Source organism: Marmota marmota, unplaced genomic scaffold, assembly GCF_001458135.2.
Source record: "Marmota marmota marmota unplaced genomic scaffold, marMar, whole genome shotgun sequence".
Classification (NCBI taxonomy): Eukaryota; Metazoa; Chordata; class Mammalia; order Rodentia; family Sciuridae; genus Marmota; species Marmota marmota.
Window position 1 is genome coordinate 9,388,962 of NW_025999941.1, and position 11,548 is coordinate 9,400,509.

General features: G+C 42.6%; 1 protein-coding gene across 1 annotated transcript in view; it reads right to left on the reverse strand.

Moving 5' to 3' along the window:
- Positions 1-11,547, reverse strand: part of Cacna2d3 (calcium voltage-gated channel auxiliary subunit alpha2delta 3) — a gene marked incomplete at its 5' end in the record, with an annotated part of 864,940 nt that extends 853,393 nt beyond the window's left edge. The window contains 2 exons of the mRNA XM_048801015.1: positions 10,759-10,840; positions 11,537-11,547. Coding sequence (XP_048656972.1) covers positions 10,759-10,840; positions 11,537-11,547 — 93 coding nt within the window. The remainder of the gene's footprint in view (positions 1-10,758; positions 10,841-11,536) is intronic.
- Position 11,548: the final 1 nt, after the last annotated feature.

Sequence of the window (11,548 nt, forward strand, 5' to 3'; positions counted from 1 at the left end):
AAAAAAACAAAAAAGGGAAAAATCTTGCTATTCAAGTAGAAAATCCAGCTATGTCTCGATAATTCTGAAATTCCTGTTCTGGGAAATGTGTATCATTGTTTTTTTTCAAAAGATTAGTGAGCTATGACCCTCTCCTGAGAGGACTGATCTTATTTTAGTATGACCAGGTGACTCCAGATATTCTGAAATACTTGAACTTGGGCACAGACCTTGGGATTTTTAAATTAGTTACGAGTGTTTTTGAAGAAAGGAAAACAGCACATGTTCATAAAACACACACACACACACACAAACACGCAAAAGCCCTTTATTGGTAGCCTGTTAGAGATTTGCTTCAAGTGTGCCACTGGAGTCAGTGTACAAATTCTGTATCATGAAAGCAAATGACAATAGCATTCCAACAGAGGCCCAGGCCAAAGCCCAGAAGAAAGAATACTCAAACTTCAGTTTTACCATCCCAGAAGCCAAATGACTATCATTTATGTCCATGGGGCAAGCGTCTATGCCCATTGAGCTGTTTGTACATGATGTGATCGTGTTGTGCTAATAGACATTTCACTAATAATGGAAACCGGTAGGAGGTGGAGAGTAAAGCTGTATGTTATGACTCCAGGCTGAAAACTACATACATCCAATGGATTTACTGCCTCCCACATCTATTGTTCTTTTTACAATATTTTTCCACCTCTGCCTTAACAAAGTACCATGGAAAAAGCATTTCGGGTGGAAGAGGTACAAAGAGCCAAATGTCTGCCCCATATTTCTGATTTTCACCTTGCTTTACAAATTATTGTACAATGTTACAGCAAGAACAAACTTTAAACCCACAACTGCCCACCTTCACTGTGCAAGGAACGAGATTAGGAGGATTTGGGAAAGCAAGCAAAAAAAAATCAACTCCCACCCTGGGGACATAATACATACTTTTCTCTGTTACTGTGCCCTGCTCACATTAAATGTGCATGACATATGTTGCCTTCATTTTATGAATTCATCATGCAATCAAAGTGACAAAATTCCAGGATTCTCTCTTGTTCTTCACTAACAATAAATCAGGATGATATCAGTGATAAAGTAACCAGAGAACTAAGGCTTTTCATGTGCCACACACTGTTCTAAAAAGCTATTATTTAATCCATCCCAAAGCCCCATGACACAGGTGGTTTTATTATTTGTTTCACTTTAGGATGAGCAAATCAAGGCCCAGGGCAGTATTGTTAGTGATTCGCAGGACAGAATTCAACCCCACAGCAAGTGCTCTTTTGTAAAAATCTCCCTTCTCCTGTGCATGGTTCTCTGTAATAGAAATCTAGACCATTCTAAAACCGGATACTCTGTTCCCTCCTGGCAGCTGAGAGTTAGCAGTTGTCAGAAAAATGAAAAAGGGATTGCAGGGTCCAGTTTAAAGCAAGGGGGTCATATAGATTTGGGAACTCCACTTGCCAATTATTCCTTTCATTCCATTTGAAGGGACATTGAAGTTTCAGGAAAATAAGTCACCAAGTATACCATGTACTTAGCAACCTGAGCAAACAGACGTACAGGAGGTTCTACTTTTCAGGGAGAACATGAGGGAAAATGCTCTCTGGTTTTTGCAGAAAAGTTGAGTCTTCAAGTTACAGCTGAGATTGGCTGCTGGTCAGGAGCTCCACAAGGTTATTCTCTTCTCTGGCAGCTCCACTTTCCAAGCTGAGGACAGTGGTGGAGGCTACCTGACACCCCGTTTTTCCCTATGAACTAGGGACCTAGCAATCAGCCTTTCCATTCTCTATCAGAAATCACGCACATCCCATAGCAGGCACAAGCCCACAGTGGAAATTGTACCCAACCTCATAAGGGCTCGGCCACCCACAAAGCTGGTCTTCACTGCCAGAAGAGCGCGTCTGGAGGTTCTTACCTAAGAGCAGAGCATCTGGGGGAAAAACAGCAAGGGTGCCCGCATCCCAAACCACCCAGCCCTTCCCATCTTTTGTGAGTCCTGAAGATGAATCCAGTCATGTGCCAGTGGGATGGGCCAAGCCAGCAGCACATACTGTAGAGAAAACTCAGAGGCTTGAGGGTTATAAAAAGAAAAAATAATAATAGGTTTCAGTCCCAGCCCCACCATGGAGCAAGCTGTCCCACCTCCCTAAGACTCAAGACCCATCTGGGAGGCAGCTAACACAGGTCTTCTCCCAGGGAGGGAGCCAGATAAAATTCTGTACATCAGCTACTTCCATTCAAAGAATGCTTTGCTCATTGGAAAAACTCAAAAAAAAAAAAAAAAAAAAAAAAAGTCCAGCTCCAACCCACTCTCTTACCTGAGAAGGTTATGACCATGCACACACTTGGTAGATTGTGGGAAGCCCCCAGGTAAGTCAATCTGACAATCTGTAGAAACAAATGGCTCTTGGGGCACTTTTCTGACTACTGGCCTAAGTGAAATCACCAAAGCTTGGGCAGATTTACTTTCATTACTGAAACTTTACTAATGTCCAGTGCTAATTACAATAGCATTACGTACAAGCAATTTTTAAAAGCTATACAGCCACTATAGCAAAAACCCACTCCCATGATTTCAAAGTGTTGCTTTGTTTATACATTGAGGGGTGGCCAGTTTCACTCACTCCATCTCTTTCAGGAGATCAGCACAGGGCTGCAGACGCTCAAGGCCAAAACACAACAACAGAGCTGCCAAGAAAGCTCTAGAGAGAAGGGCAGAACCAGTGGGAAGAGCCAAGGAACACAGGATGCCCTTCGGTGGCTCCTGTGGGTGGTGACAGATGGCCGTCCCCACATATGGCTTCACCTCACTGCCCCTTGAACTGAGGGAAGATGGCCATGCCTCAAACTCCTGATGGTCTCCAGCATCACTCCCCATAAAGTTCCTGGGGAACTTGAGTTCTCCAAAGCCTTACAGAGCCCATTCTCACAGGAGAAAATGCCTGGCATGCTGGCCACGAGGACACTTGGATTAAGGAATGTCTGCAGTGGCTTCTGCAAAAATCTGTGCGGCAGAGTCTATGGCCAGAAGTACTGGGCTCTCCTGTGGCTTATGGGCCTCTCTCTGGGCTGTGGAGCAGACAAAGGACACTTCCTCAGCCTGACCCACTGCCCACGTGGCAGGAGGAGCAACGCAGGAGGGTAAGTAATCCAATTCCTGGTGGCAAGGGACAGTTTTCTCTGGGTATCTCCCCCTTCCCTCAGGTAGGAGAGTGCTGACCTCACAGTGCAGAGAACACACCCTGATAGAGGCTGTGACTGCTGCAGCCATTCCAATCTAAGGTCCTTGGTTCTCTTCCAGGCACCAGGTAGTGATCACCTTGCTACAACGCCAACCCCTAGCCCTCACTCACTCATCTACCCACTTGTTCACTCATTGAGCCAACAGATATGCAGGCCCCACAGTTGCTCAGCAAAGATGACCTGAAGACCTTGTATTTATACTGCAGCTAATAATGACCATGACTCACTGACCGCGGAGCCTTTGATGTGCCAGGTACTGTGCTAAGGGCTTTGCATATTTTATTTCATTCAATCTTCACCACAGCCTGAAAGACAGACAATTTTGGCCTCCTTTCCCATTTCAATGTGCAAATTCAGAAGTGTCACTTTTAGAAGTGACCCAACTAGGAAATGGCAAATCAGAGTCTCAAATCCACGTCAATCTAACTTCAAGACTGTCTTCTCAGCTGTTAACCCAGGCTTTAGTTATTTCTGATGTAATTTCCCAGAAGTTATCTCCCTTAATCCTTCCAAACACTCCTGAGAAAGAGAAACTCGAGTATTCTTCTTCTTTTTTTTTTTTTTTTCCAAACAGGAACTGAGGTGGGAAAAGATAACACAAAAAATGAGAGAGTGCAACTCCATGGCCAGGTATGCAGATTCAAGATGAATCTCAGTCACCTTAGGGAGGCTGCTTCACTTCTGCAAGCCTCAGCTTCTAAATCTGTAAAGTGGGATGAATGACACTCTCGGCCTCATTAGGTTGTTGAGAGAATTTAGTGAGATAACAGACGAAAAGGGCTTATCACAGGACCTGGAATAGAGAGACTGCACAGTGAATGCTATCTGCTTTTACTATTAGATGCAACCATTTACCCAAGGCTACTTAGGAAATGCAGATGGAAAAGATAAGCAGACAGAGCTGCTAAGCCAGTGGCCTTTCCTTCACCGACAACATTGAATCTCCAAGGACGGGCATCTCTGGAAATACCCCAAGCTCTCCATCTATTACCACATAGAATTCCACAGACTGAACGGGGCTGAATGGATGAGCTACAAAGAAGGAAAAAACAGGGCACCAAACTGAAGGCAGCCTAACCCACAGGGGGCTTAGCCAGGGCCTGGTGGACCCCACACTTGGTTTAATGCTCTACTATCATCATCTTGAGATGCTAAATAACTTTTTAACATGGAATTCTGCACTTTGCAATGGGCCGTGCGAATTATACAGCTGGTCCTGATCTCAGCAGGTTCTCACATTCCAGCTGCATATGAAATCCCTCACACTGGACAAATCTAAGCCTGGGGGACTGGGTCACTGGGTTCTGTCCCAGCACCCTGGCTCACTCTCTCAGAACAACCAAGAGGACAAGAACAGGCTTCTCCAACAACAGGCAGCATCTGGCACATTCTGTTATGAGCAGCCTCCACTTTTATTGGCACAGGCGCACGCACTCGCAAAAAAACTTAATAAGGATAATGGTAATGGCATGTTCAACCCCCAGAATCAATGGGAAGTTGCTTGCCCTAAAATGGATAACCAGAGGTCCTTTGGGTGAACCCACAGCATTACAGCCCTGCCCAACTTGCCTGTTCAGATTGCTTACATGGATAACAGCTCTTTTAACCTTGGGAGGGTACTGTTTTCCAATAACGGGTGCCAAGATAAATACTCTGAAGTGCACAGAGTGAAGCAACCACCATCTATTCCTTGTCAAGAGATAATGCTCTCTTTCCCAATACAGCCTTCGAATGCACACTAACCGTTTGGCTTGTGGGTTGTTTATTTTCATAATCTTGATTTGGGGTAACTGAGGAGCGATGAAACACATACATTTCATACTCCTTATAAATGTAGCACCTTATTTGAACTTGTTCAAAGCAGATGAAAATTGAAATGCTTACCACTTGGTAGAAATATATCAGACCCTTTACAGAGTTTCGTTGTAAAAAAAATAACTTGATTCTAGAAAGCAGCTGGGCTGGCTAGGTACACAGACACCCCCTACAACATGTTAGCCTCACAGATGCCCAACATACCCAGGGTTGGGACACAGGTTGGATTCCTCTGGAGAGGGTCCTGGCAGTGCCTCATATTCAGGAGCAACTGCCTTAAGGGAATCTGCCCATCACTAAGTATTCAGGGAAATCCCACCCTCCTCTTCCTCACCATTTTATCTTCCTGTCTTGAAGGACAGGCTAAGTCTTGTTTAATGGACTGAGAAGGACAGCCGAAGATCACCAAAGCCTGACATTAGGAACTCTTCCTCTCACTGAATGATACTCAAAAGCTTCCCTTCAGCCACTCAAGGTGAAACACAGGCCATTATGTCTCTTTGTGTAAAAATGACATTAAAATGGGGGGTCTCATCTGCTAATTTATAGACTGGCATTTTATAACATCTATTTAATTTCTTTCTCAGTCTCGGCCACTGCAAAACCCCTAAGTCAAACCACCATGGCTTGGGGAACTCACGACCTGCTAACATTTTCCATCTAGAAGACACTGGAGGGCTCAGCTCCGAGGCTCTTTCAACCAGCACTGTGACTATGAAAGGTGTGAGGGGGGGATCCAGATCTAAATGCTGCTCACTGCTTGATAGACAATTGATAGACAATGTGTGTTTGGATAAAGTAAAAGTCTATTTGTTGGCTTCTATGATAGCAAATCTGGATTAATGACAACCCTGAAACAAAGGATCCTGCTTATGTGAGAAGGTGCACTTCTCAAAGGTAAGCCCAGCACACCAAGTCATTCATTGATCATCCTAAATGGGAACACTAAACACAGACTGAGGATCAATCAAAACCTGAAAAAGGCTTAAAATCCCAACCTAGCCCTCCTGTGAGTATGTACTTCAAATTGCAAGGAAACGAAACACCTGAAAGAGCTGCAGGTATTGGGGGTAATCACTTCACAGTTATTTCACTTCTGTTCATTCTAATACATAGCTATGTCTTCATCAAAAACTGGAAGTTCTAATTGTGCTTGCCCATGCCTGACAGCTCTCATAATTGTTAGGTGGTTTGGTATTCACATGTTTGCCTAAAATCAAACTGGTATTAGAACAAACTAATTAATTAATTAATTAAAACAGCATTCAAACACCATATAAAAACATCAAATCTAAATAACCACATTGGAATAAATATCTGAAGTCTGCCTCCAACAAGAAAATCATGCCTTTATTTTCATTTCCCTTTATTGTGACTAGCATCTGTAAAATCACCTGAGCAAGATGAAGCAGAATGTATCTGATGGGAAAGGAATTTTAAGAAAGATTAAAAAAAAGAAAGAAAGAAAGAAAGAAAGAAAGAAAAAGAATGAATGAAAGAGGTTTATGAAAAAACTTACCAAGTGACCAACCATGTGTGAGTTTGCAAGTGTAATTGGATATTTGCCTAAAATGCACATCCTAGTGATTGGGCTACTAAAACCAATCAACTGTCCAGAAAGATTGAAAACTGTCATTTCAGAAATTTCAAGGCTTTAAAAAATAATCTGCAGGGGAAAAGTCGAGTCACTTGAAGTGGTGCTGTGAATTAAGCCACCGGCAGCATAGGCCAAATGCATTTCTCTTTTGGGATGGAAGCTAACTGTGTTTATTCAACAACACAAATGTTCCACAAAATAGAGCCTCCTTCATAATCTGTAATGTCAGGCTTCCTACAGGCAGCTACAGCACCGCTACTCAGGTCCTAGTGCGTGAATTATTCCTTTTTAATTATTTAAAAGTCCATCGATTTCCACATTGATGAAAAGTCATAATTATAAAAATGGCTTAAGGAATCAACCTTTTACTTTGCTGACTCTGTCCTGTGGAAAGAGACATCAAGTTTATGTATTAAAGCCAATCTCTCAATAAATAGTTGATAACACAAAATCTTGGTTGTGCATTCCAAGAAGAGTGTGCCTGGTAAGTGCCGCAGGAGGCATCCAAGGCAAATGTCAATTCTGCTCTGACTTTAATGGCAGAGACGCATATTACCTATATTTCTGTCGTGTATTTATCATCACGATTCTGGAAAATGTAATGGGAACTCTTGGTCCCCATGAACTTTCACTCCTGCAAATGTAAGCCTCAACAGAATGAAAAACTCAGTTCCTACCAAAATCCCCCTAAGGAGGATGAAATGAGAATCATGCAGGCTAGATGTCTTTTAGTATGAATGCTAAAGGTGCAGAGCCTATAAGTTTAACAACCCAGGTTCACAGACCTACTGGAATGTTTCTCACTGAATCCCAAAATAGTGAGGTGATGAAACCAGGCCTCCCCCAAAGAACCCAACAAACAGCATTCTTTGGGGGAAATGGGGAGAGAAGGAATGGGGTTGCCTAATGCTGGAGTGAATGTGTGAAAAAAGAAAGTTAATTACAAGTTGAAGTGAATGGAAACCCCTGCAGGATCTGCCAGCCAGGCACAGAGCAGCACACCAGTACTTTTTACCCTTCCTGGGCTTACTGTGCTCTAACAATCTCGAAACCTCTTGAGATTCACACCAACATTCGAGTCCCACTATCTTCTACTGTGTTCAGAAAATATACAACTTTGCACAAATATGCCTTGCTGCATTTTATAAAACCAAAAATACTCCCTTCATATAGTATTAATTGGTTGCTATTTCTGTGCTCAACTAAGACAAAAAAAATATATGAGAAAGTCTGGCATTGAAACCCTAATATATTGTTGTAATATAAAGTAAAAAAAACCCACAGTATCAAACAGAAACAAAGCAGAAAATAATTCTCCTTTCTAATGTGATAATGAAGTATATTGCTAAATGTTTGTGTTTACTCTGATGAAATTAGCAATAATGCTACCATCTTAAATTATAGTACCTGATGAAAACATGTTACCCGTGGCAGTTTTCCAAGTCTTCAAACACCTTAAAATAGATGGCCAATTCTTATTTAACTTCTATTTACAATAGTTACTTTGTAAAGTTTAGGCCATACTGCAAAAATTACTAAACTCCCATTTTAAAATTGAATATACTCCCCTGAATCACAACATGAAGTGTCGATTAAAGAAATTACATAAAATACGTAAAATTACAATACATAAAATTACATAGCGGGTGTACATTACAACTTTCTTAACTGAAAATCAAGTTTAAATGTCCATTCCTTAAAAGTGCAATTACAGTCTATTATAGAACATGTTATTGCCACCTTTGAGTTCCCTTAATACAATGTTGCATTTTCTAATCCAGTTTGCTAACTTATTTTGAAAGCCTCTTAATTGGTAAGGATTCAGTGAAGTGATGGATAGATGCATAGAGCTTTGGTTTAGAGGAGTAATTCCTTGCATGAGTGGCCAAAAAACTTGGGGAAAAAAAAAAGCAAGAGAGGCAACTATTTTCTTGCTTTTTCAAATGATGTTAGACCTCCCACACTCCAAGCATCTCAGATCTTTTCCCTTTCATACCCTGAACTCTCTATACCAACGTTCTTTGCTAATTTTAAGAACACAATCATATTTGGGAAGTGATAGACTGAGATGGCCAAAAGATACCTGCAAAAATGTTTCCCAACTTGTCTAGCATATCTTTCCTAACACTCATGAAGGTCCTTGCAAAGCAATCTGAAGCCATGGGCATTTCAGGACCCCCCAGGGCAGATGATTGCCAATCAAGTGCTAAAGCAGATACCCATTCTGGAACCTCATGCTGAACAACACCTCACCTGCCCCTCGCATCAGATCACAAAATACCAAGCAGCAGCAAGAAATGACAACAAAGCCATAAACAGCTGGAAATAATTTCACAATTGTCAAGCTGCAAACATGACAAAAGCAAAGCAAGGCTAGTGAATTCAATATCAGAAAGGATGCTGATGAGAAGGTAAGAGAAGCATTTTAGCTGTTTCCAATCTGCTATTATAGAATAACCAATAATAGGGTTGATGGGGTTTTGTGCAATCTGTGTGTGCGTGTGTTTTTTTAACTTCAGAAAGGAAAAAAATCATATTTCATAGGCTACCACCAAATGTGAGATAGAAAATATGGGGGGGGAGGAGGCTCTGAAGGGATTCTTTCAGAGTTGCTACAACTAAAACATGCAGGTGAAAAAATATTTCTTTAAAGTTATACAAAATGTTCTGTTCTTTAAAAGCATAAGGAAAACACACAGGCAATGTCACAGTTCAGAGCTCTTCACATACAACATCCGACAAGTAGATAAAAAGCCAAAGCAGAGTACAGACTGGGTCTGATCCAAAGGACAATAATATAAGGGGAAAAGGCAATTCCTGAAAGGAAGACCACAGGTATATAAAATATCACCTTCTGTAAAGGCATATCATAGAATCAAGTTTATATCAGCTGACTATTGAACTTCCCAAATTACAGAGGTGAGCAAACAATTTTTTCCAACGGTTTCAAGGAATATGGGCTACTGGAAATGTTTAAGTCCACATACCTTGTCATCTCACTGTGGGGTGATGCATTATTATGATATTTGGATTTCATGGGAGAAACTGTTTCATATAATGTCCCCAAAAATGCTACTCTCTGAAATGGAATGCCATAAATAAAATACGTACTTGGTTACCAGGCAGCAAGCACAACACATATGGTACGTTGGCCCAAAAAACACATTTAAAAATGCTTAAAAGTTAACTTAACAATTTAAGCTGTTTGTACCCATTTTCAGAGAACTATCCCCCTCTAGGCCAATTTTATTTTCTATTTGCCAGGAGAATATGTGGATTAATCCTTGTTGATTTGCTAACTTGAAATTCTCTTAAAGCTCTCTATTCTGTCTTCCCTGGCCCATTCTTTTTCTGTATTTCTTGGAGGGGAGAACGAAGGACCATGTATCTCACAATGTAATTTTAAGCATAATGTTGCCTGCTTGAATTAAAATTGATGCAGCTTCTGATAAAAGCCTAATAATCAATTCACCGTTCTCATTACTCTCCAGAATTATATGGACACAGACCAATTTCTTAAGTTTGTGGACTACTCTCATAGGTTATTACTCGGCAGTGCAGCTGAGTGGAAAGATAACCACATTCATTCTCCTTATCTGTAATGATGTAATGCATCCCAGCCCTGGGTCTAGATGATTGGGGAATAATGGGATTGTACAACTGCAGGGATGACAAACAATAGTGCAGCATCTTTCTCTGATACACTGAACCCCACTGAGCCTCCAATGCAAGGTGAAAGACATCATAAAACACGCACTGGTTCTGCCTCTTGGATGAAGTTAGCATCTTTTTGGCCCGAGGAGCATCTGCTCTCACACTGAAACAGCAATACCGACACTGAGAGGAAAGCCATGCAAAAACACTCAATTTCCAAGCCCCAGCCAGGACAGTGCAAGTGAGTATCCTGCTTTTCTTTGTGTTTAGAATCAAGTGTCATCTAAAAATAACCGGTTGGTAGGGAGAAGTCACTGCACAGTACAATGCCAAGAAACCGGGATCAGAGACTCCTCTGATAACTGATGCAGCTCGGGGCTCACGTTTGTTTGGAAAACTAAATCTGCCTCCATTTTCTGTGCTGGAAAAAAAAAAATCATCGCTTCCTGCCACCACGGAAACCTTACCTTTTGCAGAAGCTGGGAACCGGAGTACTTAGCAGCGATGGATTTTATCTCTCCACCAAAAGCGGAGGCCCACAGCTTCACCCTACAGGGAGAAAGGGCACAGGATGAAATGTAACACTCGTGCCACAGTCGACACGCACGCACACACGGGGCTATGACTGAAAGAACCCGAGCAATGTAACATTAAAGAAAAGGGGAGAAAAGCTAGAAAAAGCGCCCTGGCAGAAACTACCGGTGCCAAACTGCAGAGCACAGCGCGGGAGGGGATACTAGGGGGGTCACATAGTTCAGAATGCGCAAAGTCTCCCGGGCTCTCCAAAAAGCCCAGTGGGTTTTATTTGAACAATTACCTGAAGACTTGATCACCCAAAATGGGCATCGCTGGACATACATACTAGTCCGAAAAAAAATCCACCACCCATCCCCCTTCCCACAAAATAAGTGAGATGACAAGGTAGCAAAGAAGGAGGTAATTAAACGGCCCATGGAAGTTGGAGTCGGTAAACAGGCTCCAAACTTGGTGCTGTCACTTGAGGTGAGCCTCTCCAGGTCTCACTCGCCAACCCGAAGGAAGGGCTGAGAGGATCCCACCCCAGCTTCGCCGCCTCACGCTGATCCTGAAAGGCAGGTGCGAGAGGCGAGGCCGGCGAGGCCGGCGAGGCCGGCGCCCCCGGCAGGTCCTGTCCAGCCGCACCTGCAGGTGCCCAAACTTGGGCACAGTGGGTTGCGGGCGGCGGGGTCCCCTCCCCGGGCGGCGGCACGCACCCGGGCACGTTACACGGAGAGCGGG